The sequence below is a fragment of the Maniola jurtina genome, chromosome 17, assembly GCF_905333055.1.
Source record: "Maniola jurtina chromosome 17, ilManJurt1.1, whole genome shotgun sequence".
NCBI lineage: Eukaryota > Metazoa > Arthropoda > Insecta > Lepidoptera > Nymphalidae > Maniola > Maniola jurtina.
The window spans coordinates 1218527-1239916 of record NC_060045.1 but is presented as its reverse complement, the minus strand read 5'-3'; the positions used below and the strand labels follow the sequence as shown (position 1 = coordinate 1239916).

At 37.1% G+C, this 21390-nt stretch overlaps 1 protein-coding gene across 1 annotated transcript in view; it reads left to right on the top strand.

Annotated features, from left to right (window-relative positions):
• Positions 1–21175, top strand: part of LOC123873688 (potassium voltage-gated channel protein Shaw-like) — a 150681-nt gene extending 129506 nt beyond the window's left edge. Inside the window, exons 8-10 of the mRNA XM_045918667.1 lie at positions 18235–18385; positions 19717–19818; positions 20342–21175. Coding sequence (XP_045774623.1) covers positions 18235–18385; positions 19717–19818; positions 20342–20907 — 819 coding nt within the window. The 3' untranslated portion in view covers positions 20908–21175. The remainder of the gene's footprint in view (positions 1–18234; positions 18386–19716; positions 19819–20341) is intronic.
• The last annotated feature ends 215 nt before the right edge of the window (positions 21176–21390 follow it).

Sequence of the window (21390 nt, the reverse complement as noted above, 5' to 3'; positions counted from 1 at the left end):
GACTGTTTGATTTTCCGGGATAAAAAGTTACCTATGTCAATTACGGGACGCAAGCTGCCTCGGTACCAAATTTCATACAAATCGGTTAATCGGATGGGTTTTTGGGAATCCCGTGGGATTTTCCGGGATAAAAAATAGCCTATGTCCGTCCCCGGGATATAAGCCAACCCTGTACTAAATTTCTTCAGAATCGGTTAAACTTTTAGGCCGTGAAAAGATAGCAGACAGACACACTTTCGCATTTATAATATTAGTATGGATTAATCAATAAAGTGATCCTATAAGGGTTCAGTATTTCCTTCTGAGGGCCGGAATCCTAAAGTTACTCGCATGCAATTAAGGGTTCCTACAGCCAAGTGATTCAAAACCAAATTAAAAACGTTACCCAAAATGACGTCAACGAAATATAATAGCCACTCCCTTAACCCTCTGCTCTCCCTAATGACCCGAGACTCTGGAGCGAATTTTTCGAATTTTCCCACAGTAAATAATTTGTTACTCGGCCGTCCCAAAAATGTCAGGCTTGTCGAGTTTTATCTTGTACCTACAATACATGACTTTCCCGAAGCGTTTGTTATAAATCCAGCTTTTTGGTTTTATACAGTAAATAGACAAGATAGAGGTCAGTTCCTGTTAATTCTTCAGAGTAGAAAGGGCATAGGGTCACTCGTATCTGTCTGTCTGTCTGTCACTGCCTATTTTCTTCAAATCTACTGGGCCGATTATTAAGTTGAAAGGTACGCATAATGAATTCCGTGACCCAAGCATGGACGTGTAACGTGAATTAACGAATTTTGAATATGGAGGTCACTTTTGGGAAGCAAATAAAAGTTTTTGACTGTAAGTATTGTGTGACATATCTTTTTTTTTATATTTTCATAATTAAAGGCTTGTTTTTGACTTCAATTACACCAAACAGGAGATGAAGCAGCCTAGGTGGAGCGCGCCTGCCTAGAAGGGCCTTTTCACTATTTTTTTGCATAATTATTATCAAACTAGCTGATGCCCACGACTTCGTTCGCGTGGAATTAGGTTTTTAAAAGTATCGTAGGAACTCATTGATTCTCATGCGAAAAATCATGTCCGTCCGTTGCTCTGTTGCCACGTGATAGGAGGATAAACCAACAAACAATCAGACTTTCACATTTTTAATATTAGTAGTGATAGTGATGAAAAGTCATGTAAATTATTCTAAACTTGCGGGCATCAGCTGCTGTTCCAAATAAATAATGTTTAAGTTAACTCCCAAGCACTTATACCCATAACCTTACCTGAGTATAACCGTAATAAAACACATAAAAAATCTCAATAAACCCTCCCCCAATTTGCCTTAACATCACATGAGTAATTTCATATACCATAAAACTAAACAGAACCTTGGCACCAACATCTATAACCACGGATTAGCAATCATACAGTAATTCTGGCAGGCCACGCTCGCGAAGTAACCAAGCGTTGCCGGTGCCTTGTGCTCCGTCGTCAGTGGTGGGATGGCGCTTCATTGAGATTTTTAGTCAGTAGGAGTCCGACATAACCACAGTGCTTCCTCCGTGGCCCGTTGATCCATCCATGATCTATCCATGATGGATTTTCCTCATGAAAAAGAGTCAGGCTCATTAACCGCTCCAGAGTCCAACATAACCACCTTGCTCCCCCGTGGCTGGTAGCATCCATGACAGATTTTCAAATGGAGACAAACGATTTTTACATACTGACGCATTGCCAAAAATTTGTATCTTGCTGATCATACCTACCTACCTACCTACCTACGCATTCCTACTCAAAAGTCAAATCATTTATTCAAATTGGGTGCAATTGTACACTTTCTGATTGTCAATTGCTAAATTTGCAATACAGTTATGGTGATAATTACGTGAAAATTAAAACTAAAGCTACGAGGGTTTCAAACTAATGCTACAATTATGATAACTGCTATGATTTACGTATGGTCTGGTTCATCTGAATACATCCTAGTCCATACTACACCGTGGTCTGTTATTACCATTTATACGAGACGGACACGGCACGGCTGTAATATGATGTAACTGTATGATGGTTAAGTTATGGTACAACCCATCGTAATTTTATTAGTGTACCCCGAAAGCACCTTTATATTTATTAAGATTAAGATTAATATTGGCGTGCACGTGTAAGGGCTAACATATCACTGGTGACAGGCTTTTCGGTACTAGAATTTAATTATATATGACCGTAGATCTGCAGGGGTTTAGAATTAATCTTAGATCATAATAGAGATATTTTGCCTGCCTTTACGCTGATCTTATCAAACTGCTCACGACTGCTCAAAAATGGAGTGTAATGACTTCAGGTATTTCGAGGCATTCCGGACCCTGACCAGAGGTAGATGCATTTGATAATGCAAAAGTACTTGTAAAAGTATAAGATTGATTTTTCGATCGAGGTTTTGACAGTTTTTGTATAGGAAATCTGTCAAAAGTCAAATTTATTCCTAAGATAAAAGTTATTTGACGATTGAAAATTTCGCCCTAAATGAATAAAAAATATTTTTGTTATTTATTCGTTTATTCAGGGTTCATATTTTATGTAGGTATGTACATCTATACTAATATTATAAAGAGGAAACCTTTGTATTTTTGTATTTTTGTATGTTTGTATTGAATAGGCTCAAAAACTACTGGACCGATTTCAAAATTTTTTTTACCATTACTTAGAGGGATTCTTCCGAATCCGTATAGGCTATATTTTATCCCGGAAAATAGAAAAAATAAATGTCCACCCGTGCGAAGCCGGGGCGGGTCGCTAGTGTTACATACATACATGAAGTTAGGTGAGTTTCTTATTCCACCATAACTTCTAAATGTCTAAACAGATTTGAATGGATCTTTAAAATCCTGACATCATCCCGAGGGACACTGGCTATGAATTTTTTGAAAAAAAAAAAAAAACATCGATTTATTTTCTCTGAAGGATTCACGTCAACCGCGTGCGAACTGCATACATGCTTTTTTTTTAAAATAAATAAATTAGAATAAACAAAGACTACATCAATGCAGAAACCATCCATCAAACCTACAATGGACTATTATAGACTACCTATATACAGATCCTAACGGTATTCGTAAAGGTCGATTTATTTAGGTTGCGGGTCACAATTTGAATTGTTCCACGGAGTTGGGTACCTACTAGTTCTATGTACCAATAAAACTACGCTAACTAGATTTATTCGACCGTTCAAATTCGCTATCCACTAGATAAATTATTATAGGTATACCCTTTGTGTTAAACCTGAAATTAGTCTCGAAAACTATATTTAACAAGCTTTCGGAAACAACTATATTAGAATTTTGAATTAAACATTATACAAACATAAATATTTTTTATTCAATTAAACTATTACAAATAGTATTTTTAATCGTCAAATGCATCTACCACTGGTTTGGAATGCCTTTCCTAGCGAGAAGAACCAGCAGAAACTCGGCAACTGCTCTTTTCAAAGATTCGATATTATGCCAGACGTCTAAAAAAATTGCAGGTCAAATCCACGATCTTTATCATTTACCTAATCTTTATTATATTTGTTGTGTTATATTATATGCTGTTTTCTGGAGCATACTTTTAATAGATTTTTCAAAATTTGTATAAAGGCAACAAAATTGATTACGGAATTGTGTTATAAAAGATTTTATACTCATTCCGACCAAACGAATTTTGGACTTTCCTGAGGCCGAGCGTAGGAGACCCAAGCTTCCTACGCTTTCTAGTTACAAAATACCTACCTAAATCGATGTTTCCAAGGCTCTCAGTTTTTTTCAAAAAATTAATAGGTTGGGACAAAGAGAGGCTGATATGAATCACTAACAGGATCATCATCATCACAATCATCACGATCAACCCATGGTCGGCTCACTACAGAGCATGGATCTTCTCTAGGATGAAAAGGGGGGTGGCCATAGTTTGTCTGTCCGACAGACAGACAGACGCAATGGACGAAAATGTTAAGGGTCCACTGTTTTCTACTGGAGTGTGTTAGCTTAAATTAAGTAGTGTTTAGAGTAAATTAAATATACCTATGGTCGGCCTCAGAATTCGAGTAGCAATTCCGCGAAACTATTGTCGAAACCTGTCGCACTTATGACCAACTAGCTGATGCCCGCGACTTCGTTCGCGTGGATGTGGGTTTTTTAAAATTCCCGTGGGAACTCTTTGATTTTCCGGGATAAAAAGTAGCTTATGTGCTAATCCAGGGTATAATCTATCTCCATTCAGCCCAATCCGTCCAGTAGTTTTTGCGTGAAGGAGTAACAAACATACACACACACACACACATACAAACTTTCTCCTTTATAATATTAAGTGTGATTTCTATAAACACGCCACACTCACCTAACCCATGTGCATAACTGTGCCACGCGAATATGATCATTAAGGTGCTAAACGACTTACGGCCTTAGACTGTACCTACTCTGAATACTACTTAAATCCTAAAATCCTAAAAACCTGTCACACAGTTGCTATCACGCGTCGCTGTCGCGTTTTGTCTATCCCGGCCTTTCATCTGTTGCGAGTAAACGTTTAAGCAAACACTTTCGTTGTCGAGTGTTCGGGCGCTTTAAAAATTGCCAATAACACTTCGGCGCTCGAGCTCAACCGAGGCGGGGTAATTTGCCTGTTTTTGGTATAAAACACTTTCAAAATTCTTCGCTTTATGATTTAAAAGCTTCAGAGGGGTCTCTCCGTCAGTCGCTCCATACAAACGTAGTTCCAATTTCATTTGAATATTAAGCAACCAAAGTCCATGAAATTTTGCAGACATATTTTAGAAACTAATATCTGTGCCTGTGGTGTTTTAGATTTTTCTAAAAATATGTAGTTTTAAAATTACACGGGCTCAAAGATTTGTATGTGAATTTTTAAGACCGCGTAACTTTGAAACCGAATATTTCAACAGAAATCTGAAAAACTACAGGCATAGATATTAGTTTCTAGAACATGTCTGCAAAATTCCATGTACTTTGGTTGCTTAATATGCAAATGAAATTGGAACTACGTTTGTATGGGGCGAGTGAGGGAGAGACCCCTCTTAAAACTAGTTTAATCGAACGTTTCTTATTATCAATGACATTTTATGCTATAAATATGTTACGATCATATTTTATGGCGTATAAAATTCGTTATCGGCTGATGAGAAAGAAGATGCAAAACCCACAAGAGTAACAGTGATAGCGCACTACAAATGACGTAAGTAGTTTTAAATCTTTAATTTATATTTCAAGGCTTACTTATTCAAATGCTTGCATCACGCGTAGCAAACTCACGTTCGTTTATCACTTCTATATCTGGATTCTGTGGTCCTTACTCACTGGTAGTAGATATTATATAAGAAAGAAACCATTAAAGAAAACATTTTGGAATATTATTTTTTCAACCATTTTCTTGTCCGATCAATTTGAGACGCGATTCAATATGAAAGAGTGTAAGTATTCGTTCAGCTTCATAATCCACGAAATCATCCATCAATCACATCATCCTGTATAATGGAATGTGAATTAGAGGATTTTAGTAGGTATATTATTTTATTACTACTTATTTCTATTTATCGGGGTCGAAATTTTAAAGAAAGAAACAAAGAAAAACTGTTTATTTGTCACCAACAAAAGATAACTTAAAATAAATAAAATACAAAATGGGACGCGTGGTGTGTGGTGCCAAAATGAACTCCACTCAGCATTTCGACACGGCATTCTGAACCAGTGGTAAATTATTTGACGATTCAAAAGCACTTGTAAAAGTTTATTTGAATAAAAATCTATTCTATTCTATTCTATTCTATTTGCTGCGCCTGTGTCGGGAACGCAGGCACAGCGCTGGTCTTCCGTGAAGCCAGAAGTTACGGACGGTAAATAGGATGCAATATAAGTGAATACAAAATATGTAAATAATGTGGTTAGTAGATATAGGGTTAATATAATAAATTGAATGATAAAGTAGGTATGTAATAAAATAGAGTAGTAAAGCAGGACTGTATTCCCTAGTTGACATAATATTATTCCTAAAAGACAAAAAACAACCGTGGTTTAAAACTTAACGAGTATTTTGTGACCATAGTTCATAAGCCAAGCTCGCAATTTTTCGCCAACATACTCGAAACAGTAAAATCCTCTCCGTCGAGTCTTATGATATTTTATGTGCTCTCAGAAACTGTTATAAGTAACAAATAATATTATGTTTTTTATGTGTGTTCCAAGTAAAAAGCGTCAGAAGATCAAATCTAGAGCTATTTTTCGTCAAATTGATAAAAAATTACACAGAATTCTGTTCACTGATATGCGTTTTAGTAGGTACTTAATAATTGATTACTATTTCAAATAAAAGCTGACAGAATTGTTACTCTTTTATAAAATTTTGTCGTGCCCAAATTCTGGCTAGAACCCCTTTAGCTTTCACTAATAAAAATTAAATTGAAAAAATACATAATTTAAGATTAAATCAATAAGAAATAAGTTAACTAAAACAAAATTATTGTTTGTCGCTTATCAATACAAATTAAGAACTAATGCAAAAATATTAATATAAATAAAAATAGCAGTTTTTCAAATACCTATTTTATTTACTTTTTAAAATCATTCTGAATTTCAAGTGAACTTGCCACTACCACTGATTCGGAATGTGGTTAGGGATTCGAAAGTCTACAATAAAATAAACTTTTACTTAATTTTACCAGTCATATTTTTACTCACTTACATAGCTTTATGTTTTAAGTTTTTACAATGTTTCTATAAAATTTAAGTTAAGGAGACATGGTAGAGACAAGAGAGTAGGATATTTTGAATTATTATCATCGACAATATACAATTGGTTTTTTTTAATTATTAATATCATTGAACTTTGGGTTCGTGTATATTGAGCAGAAAAGAAAGCCTTTCTTACCAAACAACCAGCAAGAAATCGGTGGTTGTCCTTTGCATAAATGATTTAGACTAAAATCGCTTACGCTTTTCACATGTACGCACAACAAAAAGTTGAGAGAGCCAACGGAGCCGCTAAGTACCAGTTTACAAGCGAACATACTTCAGTCTTTCGTGTTTACTGCTCTAGTGCAATAAATCTCGGAAATTAGATCTGTGCTAAACTGAGCTCAACACATTTCCGCAAAAATTCAGACCATAGGTTTTTATTTTAGCTTATAAACCAAAGAGGGTACTCAACAGGGCTCTCTCCGTCACTCGTTTCATACAATCGTAGTTCCAATTTCATTTGAATACTAAGCAACCAAAGTCCATGAAATTTTGCAGACATATTCTAGAAACTAATGTCTGTGTCTGTGGTGTTTTAGATTTTTCTAAAAATATGAAGTTTTAAAATTACAGGGGCTCAAAGACTTGTATGAAAATTTTTAAGACCGCGTAACTTTGAAACCGAATATTTTAACAGAAATCTGGAAAACCACAGACATAGATATTAGTTTCTAGAATATGTCTGCAAAATTTCATGGGCTTTGGTTGCTTAATATTCAAATGAAATTGGAACTACGATTGTATGAAACGAGTGACGGAGGAGCCCTCTTAAGCTGAGGAACTAATGCGCAATTTTTACCCGACTGTGGCAAAGCCAAAAGGTAGGGTTGTGATTTTGGCAGACTATGTATGTATGATTGTGATGAACCAGATGATGCCCTCGACTTCGTCCGCGTGAATTAAGTTTTTTTTTTTAATACCGTGGGAACTCTTTGCTTTTTCTGGATAAAAGTAGCCTATGTCCATTCCAAGGATGTGAGCTAACTCTATACCAAATTTTATCTAAATCGGTTAAACTGTTGGGCTGTGAAAAGGTAGCAGACAGAAACAGACAGACACACTTTCGCATTTATAATATTAGTATGGAAGTATGGATGAAGTGTCGATCGATTCGTTATTTTGGTCCTGGTGTACAAGTTAGGTTTTCATCCGCCTGTGTAAGCGACTATGGATACCAGCTTTCCTGACTCTACATTGGCTACATTTATGTGAACAAAATCAGTATGGCAGATATATGAAAGATAGTATAATAACGTGAGAGTCTCTGAATTATTTTTCGAGTGGAATGTCAAATAAAAAAAGAGAAAATTCCGAGTTCATATTTATCTATTTTCATAAATATTATTTAACCAAGCGGCAGAAAAACAATTTAACTTTATTTCATCGCTTATTATGAGGAGCAGTCGGGTTTTATTTTTAAACTTTATTTAGTTAGTTTAGCCTAGATCTCCTGATATTTTGAAAGAAAAGTGGATCATCTGAGGAATATCGTTTGATAAGCCTTCTTGTTCAGTTAATATTATATTCACGTAACTTTAAAGCGAATAAATATTCAAACAAGGCATTATCTAGGGAAGTACAGAGAACCTTTGAATTAACAAAGGCTTAAGTGCTTAATTAACAATTAATCAAGCACTCTAAGATAAAACATCTTTTGGGAGAGATGCGTGTCTTTAAGTTCTAAGCTAATTCTGTCGCAACTTTGAACTAACGTAGGTTAGCATGTTTTAAAATTAGGAATATTATTTAGGGAATTAAATTAATCTTCGCTGGGAATTCTTCGAGCAATGTGAAAATTTGTGGTGGCATTTTTAAAGGGGATAGTCACATTTAAGTTTTGTCTATAGAGTACAGATAGTATACCAGTGGATGGATAGCAAACCGCCAGTCAAATACTGCATGGCATTGATGTATTCAAAACAGCAAACATAGATGCCAGCCTGAACCAACATTTCAGATCAATAACTACCTTGGATGCAAACTGCCTAACGGCGCAGCCTAATCGATCCATTTAGGGAAAATGCGATCTAGAAACGCTATTAAATGCTCTAATAACGAGCGGAAACCTAACGTACTCGTAGGTCATAAGCGATAGCGAAATGCAATACTTAACTACAGTTATAAAATCGATTTTTTTAACGGAACATATTTAAAAAAGGAGAGAATATTTCACGACTTCAATTAATAATATTATGCAAGACACCTATTAATTATTCATTATTTAAAGCTTACATATTATGTCTGTTAACTTGTTAATTTTTTGCATTTTTGGAATTTTCCGCCAAGCAATTTAGCATTCCGATACGATGCCGTGTAGAAACCAAAGGAGTATGGGTTTAATGAAAACTGCCATACCCCTTCCGGATTAGCCCGCTTCTATCTTAGACTGCATCATTACTTACCACCAGCTGGTAAACCGTGATAACCTAATCTGAAGGTCAACGCATTCAGGGTGCGAGTTCCAAAGAGATGCAGGCTGCAGCTGTTATTGTCCTTCATGATTATTTTCTTTTGATGCATTTTCAATTAACCAAAATACCATATTATAAATAAATACATTATTTGTAAGACTTTTTAAAATATCGTAAATAATTTTCTTAAAATATTTTACAAAGTTTTTTCTTTAATTATTACTAGAGGATGCCCGCGACTTCGTCCGCATGGATTTATGTTTTTAAAGATCCCGTGAGAACTGTTTGATTTTCCGGGATAAGAAGTTGCCTATGTCAATTACAGGTACGCAAGCTACTTCGGTACCAAATTTCATACAAATCGGTTAAGCGGTTGGGTTTTTGGGAATCCCGTGGGAACTCTTTGATTTTCCGGGATAAAAAGTAGCCGTTGTCCATCCCCGGGATATAAGCTAACTCTGTACCAAATTTCGTCAGAATCGGTTAAACTGTTGGGTCGTGAAAAGGTAGCACACACACAGACAGACAGACATACTTTCGCATTTATAAAATTAGTATGGATTATTTAAGTAAATATCCGCTATTGCTTGTGACTTAGAGCCCCGCCGAGGAATCGTAGGTCTTAATTTATTCGATTGCAGAACCTTACTATGTACGTGCTCCTAGTCAAGGTAGTTTAATTAAAAATAAGTGCATTTAATCTTTAACCACTAGATGTGGACACAGAATTGTAAATAAGGTAATAGAAATGACACTCACTGCCTTTAATCTTAAGACTGACCACCGATTCTTAACAAATAAACATAATAAACATAATAAACTCCTTTAAATATATTATTAAATTATGTTTGATACTATCCAAATGAGAACCAAACTATGTTTATATGGAGTGTGCTCCGAATAAACTCCTCTACTAACCGTTGACCTAGAATCAACAAGTAAAGGAAAAAATCTGAAAACCGTGAATTTGTGGTTATATAACCAAAAAAAAAATGTGTTCACGAAAAAAGTAATCAAATATAGATGGCCCTTTGTGTATCATTAACTTGCAGTATTGGTCCAGTATTGTACGATTGAACGGAACTCTCCGTGTGCGAGTACGACTCACACTTGACCGGTTTTTTACTTTATTTACAAGGCTAATAAATTAGTTTTCCGTCTTGTTTTTTCTTCCTTCTTAATTTAATGAGTAAAACCCGTAAACCCACAGTAAATCTGACAGCGGAACCTATCGTCTAATGGAAGCCTAACATAGCCCCTGTCAATTATCTCGCTTCGATAACCACCTCACGTCATAATACAAACAGAGGGTAGTTTTATTATTAGAACCGGTCGATAGCTAATAGCGACGTATTATTTATAGATGATTAGCGATTTATGTCGGCTTTAGGGCGCCTTTCCACCAGAGATGTGCTATGCAGCTATGCTGCGAAGATGCGATATCTACGCTACGAAACTATGTGACCATTTCCACCAATACTAAGCTATGTAGCTGTGCGAGGAAGATGCGCTATGAAGATGCGCCGCCGCAAAGTAGCTGCGCGAAAAAGATGCGCATACTGTAGGTATTCTGCTCTGCACCACTGTCGACGGCCCATAGCAGGCATCCATAGCTCGCAGCCATACCACGCATCCATAGCACGCATCCTTCCATATAAAAAACTATCTTAGTTGAATCCATTTCCACCAGTGCTAAGCTATGTGCAGCAATGAATATGATTGATGGATATCAAACGCATCCATAGCAACGTAGCATGGCACATCTCTTGGTAGAAAAGCAGCCTTATTCGTTTGGATGATATTTGTACGCTTAGTACAGTTTTCACACCTCGAAAGCACTCGAAAGCATAGAAGCTAAATTCGTGAATATGAACGTCAAACGGTCATAACTCATATTCATAGGAAGTAGGTACGATACTCTATACACGTACACAAGTTAGCAGGGAAAACATAGATTCGTTTGTATTTTTTTTAATTATTCAGTGGAAACACACTCTAATATCGTGTAGTTCGGTTCCCGTGATGACATAATTTCCTCCAGCCTGCGTCCACAAATCTCTTGCCGGCTGCGAATTTAATCAGGGCTGGCGCAAATGGGCCGCCACCAGCTAATTTACGATCACTTCTTACACTTACATAAATACCTTACCATTTGTCGCTGGAGGAACTCGACAGGAAAAACTATTTGGGAGAAATGTATCGAGATAGAAATAATATCATTTTTGGGGTTCCGTACCCGAAGCGTGTCAACGGAATCCTACTATTAAGCCTCCGCAGCCCATCCGTTCAACCATCCTTTTTTACAGACTAGCGCTTGGCTGCAATCAGACCTCCTAGCAAGTGGTGATGCAGCCTAAGATGGAGCGCGCTTGCAAGCGCGCTCCATCTTATCAAGTAAAGTGAATAGGGAAATAGGAATAGGAAGTGGGAATAGGCATCAAGGAAAGTGAATATGCATTTCTATGCATAGAAATTCCTATTCACTTTCTTTCTTCCGAAAATTTCAACTATCTACCTATTACGGTTCATGAGATACATCCCATCGACAGTCAGACAAACAGACAGACGGATGGACAACAGAGGCCTAGTAATAGGGTCCCATTGGCACCTTGCAAGTACGGAACCCTAAACATCGGCTTTTCTTAGAATCTGGTAAAAGTGTGTTTTTGAGTTGAAACAGTTTTGATCTAGGGCTGCGCTATTATTCACGTCCTAATAAAACTGAGCTATGATAGTTCCAAACACGCTGGTCTCAAAAACCCCACAACAAAATCCGCTTCATTTTAAAATGGTAAGCTTTTCTTAGATTACGTTAAACAAGTGTAAATCAAAAATTTATAACACCCCCGACAAGTGAAGGTTACAGTAACTAGAAAAGAGCTGATAACTTTCAAACGGCTGAACCGATTTTCTTGGATTATAGCTAAGAACACTCTCGATCAAGCCACTTTTCATACAAAAACTAAATTAAAATCGGTTCATTAGTTTAGGAGCTACGATGCCACAGACAGATACACAGATACGCGCATTAAACTTATAACAGCCCTCTTTTTGGGTCGTGGGTTAATAATAGTTTTTGAGTTGAAGAAGTTTAGATCTAGAGCTGCGGTATTATTTACGTCAAGTGAAAACTATAGTCATAACTTATAAGAGTTCCAAACACGCCGGTCTCAAAAAGCCCACAACAAACTCCGATTCGCTTTATAGTACGGAAAACTAATCGACAAACAACTCGAAAAGTCCATGTTAGTGGGCAAACTCCAACTGATTTACGGTACTCTTGATCAGACTTGTTAGTAATGTTTAAGCGCCCCTCAGAATTAGACAACTAATTTATAGATTAGTTTTCATTTTTTTTAGAGAATATTAGCCATTTTAATCATGACTAACATTCCCCTTACCCCTCCAACTAAGCGTAAAGCTTGTGCTAGGAGCAGGTACGACAATAGTGCAACGGGTGGGATTTGAACCGCCGTCCGACCTTTCGGATCTCAGTGCGCTCCTATAACCGTTGAGCTATTGACGCTTATCATCATTAGATCCGATCGATATTATTATACATGTCAATATTTTAAGTATTAGTAGCGACCCGCCCCGGCTTTGTACCCGTTAAATAACAATTAAATGGTAATGTGAGTGTTACAAGATATCGAACTTTTTTTAGAACTTTTGGGAGAAACAATTTCACCATACATTGTTTTCGCGCACGCCACGGAAGCTCTCAGAAGAAATGATTTTTCCCGACTTAATTCACATTACAACAATTTTTTTTGGAAATAAAACATAGCTTATGCTACTCAGGAATAATGTAGCTTTCTACTGGTAAAAGAATTTTCAAAATCGGTTCAGTAGTTCCAGAGATTACTTACCTTCAAACAAACTTACAAACTTTACCTTTTTTTTTTAATAGATTTATATAATAGATGTAGATTTTTATTTATTATTTTATGCCTGAACATACTTTACTTATAGGTAACTTTATCATTTATTTATTCAAGTATTTTTGCCAACTTCATAATTTCCTATGCCAGTGAAGTTTGGGAATACTAGACGGCCATAATCAGCGTTGGGGAGTAGCGAATAGATGTGGTATATCACCTTTACACCAACATGCAGTATTGTCACTCTAGCGTAAAATAGTCTTTAGATAACTCAACATTAAAAAACCCCCGACACAAAAACCTCTATATGAAAACTAGAAAAGAGCTGATAACCTTAAAACGGCTGAACCGATTTTCTTCGATTATAGCTAAGAACACTCTCAATCGAGCCACTTTTCAAACAAAAAAACTAAATTAAAATCGGTTAGTTTAGGAGCTACGATGCCACAGACACACAGATACACACGTCAAACTTATAACACCCCTGTTTTTGGGTCGGGGGGTTAAAAACTAATTTATATAGTTCTCCTTCCACTCAATGAATGAGGCGGCGCGATCCTAAATAGGCTGTCTACACTAATCTAATTATTAAGTTAACGTTGCTTAATTAAGTTTATGGCTTTTGTTAAGGGCTTTGGGCTGTAATGGATCTTTAAAAACATTATTCGCTATTTTGGGATTCAACCTTCCCTATTAACTAGTTAAACTCAAAATCATTTATTCAAAGTATGTAGGTACTATTTGTACACCTCTCGATGGTCAGAATTGTTAGATTTGTAAGTTGATATAATGGTGATGATAATTAATTACGTAAACTTAAAACTAAAGCTATACGAGGGTTCCTAACGCGCCAGGTCTGAGAAGACTTGTTACTGAAACTTAACTTAAGCTTAACTGAAACTTTATGTTATCTGGTTTATTTTGTCTGGTGGGGGTTGGAACTCCATGCCGTACCGCCAAGCGATTTAGCGTTCCGGTTCGATGCTGTGTAGAAACCGGTAAAGGTATGGGTTTAAAAAAATTGCCATACTTACCCCTTCCAAGTCAGTCCGCTTCCATCTGCAAGGGTTAACTAATAACTTGTAGTAGAATAATTTAAAAACTTATAGATAGATATACATATAAAGGATTTATCCTGACTGACTGACTAATCTATTAATGCACAGCCTAAACCGCATGGATTAGAAACTTAAAATTTTAACAGTAGATTACTTCTATGACTCGTTTTTTTTTTCGGAAATTCCTACATTTCCAATTTCCGCTTTGGTGGATACTGGGCCTTATACCCACCCTTTTCTCTCTGGTTATTCGCAGCAATATCCTGACTACATCAACGGCCAACAACGCGATGTAGCCACGATCAACATACAACGGCACAATGCCGTTTGGCGTTAGACAATTTTAACCCTAATTCTATTGGCATTAGAGGTTGACCGTTAGTGTGGCCACTCAGTTTAACGCGTTGATTATCGCGGTAATTATGGCGTTGTTGGGCATCGACGTTAATGGGAATTATGACAGATAAAAATTACATGAAGAAGAAATGAAAAATTGGAATAAAGCTCAGAAGCGATTACGTTCCAATACCCTATGTATTGGAACGTAAATACAAATACCCTAAGATATCCCTCATATAAAAATAAATGCATCTATCGCTTTCCTATAAATATACCCGTGTTCCAACAGGGAGGGTGTTATTACAGGGGTATATGGTTACGTGCTTGTCTCACGTTAAGATATCCTCCTTATTTTTCACCTGTCATTTGTTTTACCCGCCTATCGTGATACGAATATACGGGACGAAATTTTGTCCAACTTAGTACCGAGCGATTAGATTATTTCATCATCATCATCTGCTGGACCTAGGTCTCTTGTAGATACTTCCATATGCCACGGTCTTGCGATGCGTGAATCCAAGCAGCTCCCTGCGTCTCATTTGATGTCTGTCTTCTTTTTTCTTTTTCTTTTTTTGATCTTCTTAGGATACTCGATCGGGTTATGTGGGATTTCTACCCACTAAAACCCCCTCGGTGTGGCCCTCCTCAGCACGTATTGAGAAGCGCCGGGAACTCTGAAGAACGTGCGCTGCTGCCTCTCACGCGCGACGCCTTGGCCTCTCCTGGAGGGCGTACTTTCCTGCCCTCATGGACCTGCTGCATGCAGGCATGGCAGCTTGAGGGAACGCTGCGCTTTTTGGTGTGAGGTTGCCATTCTAACACCTCGGGACCCTTAACGTCTATCGGTTTTATCGAACTACTAGCTGATACCCGCGACTTCGTTCGCGTGGATGTAGGTTTTTTAGAATTCCCGCGGGAACTCTTTGATTTTGCGGGATAAAAAGTAGCCTATGTGCTAATCCAGGGTATAATCTATCTCCATTCTAAATTTCAGCCCAATCCGTCCAGTAGTTTTTGCGTGAAGGAGCAACAAACATACACACACACACACACACATACAAATTTTCTCCTTTATAATATTAAGTTAGATAGATGTGCCCTGGCTATTTGCAATTCTGTTTCGCAACCCGTTGAGCTATGTCGATTACTCTGGTTCTACTATGGGTCTTCTCATTTCTGATTTGATCACGTAGAGAAATTCCAAGCATAGCTCTCTCCATCGCCCACTGAGTAATTCTGAGCTTTCTTATGAGGCCCTATTAAATTGTACGCCCTTATTTCTCTAAGATTTAGCGCCTAAAAACTTTTCGGAGCGTTAATTCGTAATAATATAATCATGTACTTCATGAAATAATTTCTTTTATTTAAAAAAAGTCGTAAAAAGTATTAAATGTCGTCATAAAGTTAAAGAAATCTCTCCTTTGGGACTGAAATTAGACATTAAAGCGACGTTAGGTACTGATAAAGCTTTCTAACATTCCGTTTCGTTATTTGGCTCATTTATTTATAGCTACACCGTTATCTACCTATATAGATATTCTTAGTCTTCACTTACACCAGAGCAACATAGCTAATGCGGCTAACTATGAGACATGGTCGATGGAAAAGCTGCGTCATGGAGATTTCCTCGAAATTGTATTTTTCATCGTTAAACCAATAGTATTAATGTATTACAAAAACTGGCAAAATATGAAAATCATAGGTACCTATCGTTTGATGAATTTCTTAAGCCTACGTTTTCACGACGAGATGTAAGTGGAAAATAACATAAGCGGCGTATATCCGGGGGTTTTATTTCATTACGCGCGACCTTTGTAATATGTTGCGGCAATGATTCCTGGCAAAATTGCACCTATGTTTTCCCAACATTTTCTTCTAGGTGCTGGTAGGTATATAGAGAGTGTCATTTATGATTGATTGTGAGTGAGGAGCAGATAAAGCTAAAATGTACTTAAGAGGGCTCTCTCCGTCACTCGTTTCATACAATCGTAGTTCCAATTTTATTTGAATACTAAGCAACCAAAGTCCATGAAATTTTGCACATATATTCTAGAAACTAATATCTATGTCTGTGGTTTTCCAGATTTCTGTTAAAATATTCGGTTTCAAAGTTACGCGGTCTTAAAAAATTTCATACAAATCTTTGAGCCCCTGTAATTTTAAAACTACATATTTTTAGAAAAATCAGAAACACCACAGACACAGATATTAGTTTCTAGAATATGTCTGCAAAATTCATGGACTTTGGTTGCTTAATATTCAAATAAAATTGGAACTACGATTGTATGAAACGAGTGACGGAGAGAGCCTTGTTAATAAACTGCGTGTGGGGTTATCTATACAATATACATATTATCAAAAAACCGTAAAAAGTGTTAATCGAACTCGGGTAACGGCCAGTTTAAAATTCGCCATCTTGGATTTTTATTCTTTGTGGTTAAAGCGGCAATATACACTCTCATAAAATTTCAACTCGCTACCTAAGTAGAGTAGTAGTAGTGAAGTTCGTGAGATGCAGCCCGGTGACAGATGAACGGACAGACAGCGGACGCTGAGTATCTATAATAGGGTCCCGTTGGCACCCTTCGGGTACGGAATCCTGAAAAGGACTTGTCCTGACTGACTGACTGATCTATCAAGACACAGGTTAAGCCGCTGGGGTTGGAAACTTGAAATTTTGACATTATCCTGCTTTTATAACGCAGTTATTATGAAAGATTATATATATTACATATAATACATTTTGATAATAAAAAAAAGAATACCCGGCTGAGTTTGTTGTGGGCTCTTCTCAGACTTGGGCGCGTTTGGAACCCTCGTAGCTTTAGTTTTAAGTTACGTAATTAATTATCACCACTATATCGTACAAATTTAACAATTTCGACCATCAAAAGGAGTACAATTGAACCTACTTTGAATAAATGATTTTGACTTTCACTTTGATGGGAGGGCAGCTGGTGCATATCGCATGCTGCACCTTGTACATACAGCGTTTGGGGATTATAGTGCATGAATTTGTTGTCCCTTGTGTATTATGGACTTCTGCAAAATATAACAAACTGAAAACTAAAGTACCGGGGGTTCCAAACATGCCTGAGAAGAAGCCCACCAAAAACTCAGTCTTTTCTCCACTTTTTGCGTCGGGTTAGTAAAAATATTCGCTGAACAATACAACTTCATAATAATTATTTTCTTGGACGAAAAGAACTTAAATTAAGTCACAATTCTTGAGCCAAATAAATACAATTAGTATAATGACCGTAGACCCGGGCACTCCAAACATTGTTCTTTTGAAAAGAAACTTAAATAAAGCTTGATTAAAATACCATTTTCTTTAACCGGCAATTGGTAAAAGAGTACGGACCTCTTTATTATAACTGGATTTCGTTTTGTCAAAAAGTACTTATAAAGTACTTTTAACGATTTACTCTCCAGCCGCGACGCGCGTACCGCGTAGCGCGTCACTGCCGCGCGTCGCAGCTGGAGAGAATATCGTGCGGGGCGCTGCCGCGACGCGCAGTTCAGTTGCAGTTCAGTTCAAGTGCGTGGGCACGTTTATAGCCAGCGTACACTGATAGAGTGAACTGTAGCAAAAGCGCATCATCTTTTTTGATGAAAATTCAAACTACTTTTATTTATTTTAATATCTAGCAGTGGTAAACCCGATACGTTAAAAAGAACAAGATGCAGATATTATATACTCTGGTTTAGAAAAAGACAATATTTTAGTTCATTGCCTGAAATTTAAAACAACGCCATCTATCCCCAGGCGCGGTCAAAACTACCCAAGAAGCGACGACGCGTCCTCCCGGTGGAGCAACCCCGTAGAAAACGTGACGGTGTTACCGCCTCCAACCGCCGCGTCAACGCTGTCAAACACCCCGTGGTTCTGAAGGAGCTACCTGTGACCAATAAACTAGGTGAGTTTCGAAGTTGCACGTTTTTTGTATGAACCATTTTTCTGTTCGCAATCACAATTTGAGAGAAACACTAACGTGTGAACTTTTAGATTTTATGAATATTGGACTGTATTTTCAGCAAACCTTTGAGATTTTGGCAATGAAAGTGTATTGTTAGTGATTTTCTCAAATTAATATTTATACATAGTTGTAAAAATCAATAGTAGCTGGCATATAAGGTCACCTATAAAGCACCTTAAAAAACCCTTTTTTGTCCACATTTATGTGTCTAACAAGCAGCGACCCCTTAGAAAACACGACAGCGTAGCGCCTTAACACCTCAACTTTGTAAACCACCCTGTGGTTCTGTAAATGGGCCGGTGAATGGGTGGGTTTCAAAGTTTACAGACGGTCTTTTATATGAACCATGCACGTTGTGAACCTTGAGGTAAAATGGACCTACTAGTTTAGAACCGTACGGTTTCAGACTAGCTAGCAGAAGCAGAGGTTCGATAACTTGTTGTTCGTATTTTCCAATCCCAACGCCCTCTAACATTGAATTGAATACTTTAACTTAGTCGTCGCCCGTCGGGCTTTGTTGGTTATTCACAGCCTATCAGATAATGACTTATTTTGCAGCCTCTTTTCTCAATGGCTGCTAAACTAGTGCATAAAATTATATGTTTTCATAAAATATGGTTTTGCACGCAATTCTAAAGTTATATAAAAAATAATATTATAGAACTAAGCTTGGAGTTATGGGGATATAGAACTAAGTTATGCCATTGCTGAGTTGCAAAAATTAACTATTACGAGGTTCGATCCCAGGCACGAATATCCAACGGTGAAGGAAAACATCGTGAGAAAACTAGCATGGTTAAGAGTTTTCGATACTCTTCTCAGAGACGTGTAAAGTCCGCTTATCTGCACTTGGCTAAACGTGGTGAACTATGGTTAAACCCTCATTCCGAACTCATGTTCAGTCGCGCGGGGTTGAGATGATGAACCAAACATTATCTTCATCATTGTCATCAACCGACAGATGTCCACTGCTGGACATCTCTTGAACTCTCTCATCTATACCTTAAGCCTCGATAGCTCAACGGTTGAGGAGCGGACTGAATTCCGAAAGGCCGGCGGTTCAAACCCCACCCGTTGCACTATTGTCGTACCCACTCCTGGTACAAGCTTTACGCTTAATTGGAGGGGAAATGGGAGTATTACTACATGATTAGCATGGCTAAAATTCTTATTGAAACAAAAAAAAAAACACCGCGAGAATCCAGCGCTTATGTGGTTTGTTCTAGTGGAAGTCTTCAAACATCACTAACATATAACTCAACTTTTTCCAGGTGTGAATGGCATGAACATGATCAGCTTAGCCCTGCAAGGTCCATCGAACCTCCTGCGTCCTCCAGCCGCCGCCGCCCCGTTACAAGCACGAGCCCCCATAGGTAAACCCAAACATCCCATCATTGTCATGTATGCATCCCCTTACAAAACCTTGGATACCACCCGAAGGCAGTATCAGAAAGATCTACCTTAGGCTGCATGATATTCTATTACTCCTGTTATTCCTAACAAGGCCATACTACGATCGGCTTGGCAGACGTTTTGGTGACTTATTATATAGCAATAAGTTAAGAATTAATCAGATAGACAGAATACTTTACTGCACACAAAACAAGAAAAACAAGAAACTATAAACTAAAAACAATTGTATGCATATGCGGCCTTATTGCTTAAAGCAATCTCTACCAGACAACCTTTGCTGAAAGGAGAGACTAGGTAGTGATAGTGCAATCAGAAGTTAATTAAATTCAATAAAAAGGCAAAAATATACATATTACAATTATATAGTACTTACAATTATATTTATTAATGCTTATAATTTGTTGGGGGTTGATCCTCTGGTTTCGGATTAACCCTCGTAGACCGTAAAAATACCAAATTTTAATTCACCCGTATTTGTTACAGTCGAGAGTCCAATAATCAACACACAATGTGGCGCCATATCCCTGGCGTCTCTGCAACCACCTTTGATGACCGCCCCGCCCCTGCAACCAAGGCCTGCAACCACTGGCTCCCTTGACCTGATGTTACCCTTGCAACCAAAACTGTTACCCGGCTACAATCTACAGTCATCGTTTCTCTCCAGCACCCTATCTACTGTACGACCACCTGATTTACCAAAAAACGCAAGAAACGACTTCTTCAAACCGAGTGTTGAAGTCATAGTCGAAAAACGAGAATCCTTAACCGATTCAGTCAAAGAAACTAGTAATTGTAACATTAATATAATAAGCTGTGAAAATTTAGATAGGGATTTCAATGTAAATAATTTAGAACAAAATGAAATGATCAACGTGAATGAATTAGTTTTAGAAATTAATGAAAATCATAATAATATTATTATTGTAAATGAAATTGTTAATGAAGAAAATAAAAATGTAATTAATTCTAATGTTGTAGAAGTTAATACGGTCGATACAAGTCTCAATTGCAGTTCGAATGAGAACAGTCCTAATAATAATTCTTATTGATAAGTATTGTTAATTATTGTAAATAATTATAATGATGAATGTTATACTAAAAATCTAGCTGGGACACCTTAAAACTTAAAATTAAATGTTAAGAGATATTAAAATTGAAATTTGAATGATTCTTAAAATTTCGTCAAAACTAAAACTTCTCGTATTAAAGTAAGTGTACATATTTGAAATTTAAATTTTCTTAAATTAGAGTCGAAAACGTGAAAGGGAAGTTCGCGGGACCGTAAACTTTTGAAGAATGATATTTTTTAAGTACGTAAATTAACTATTACCTTTATCTGATCCCTATCAAAACTAATTCTTACTTTGTATGTGTATTATATTATACCTTTAGTATTGCTTTTTCTTTCATAATGCTCTCTGCGAAACTAGTTTAAGACTAAAGCCCCGAAAAAACGTTGTCGTATTGATTAATCTTGTGCTGCTGGTATCGATTTTGCTCATACAATGTCCGATATTCGCCAAACACATTGA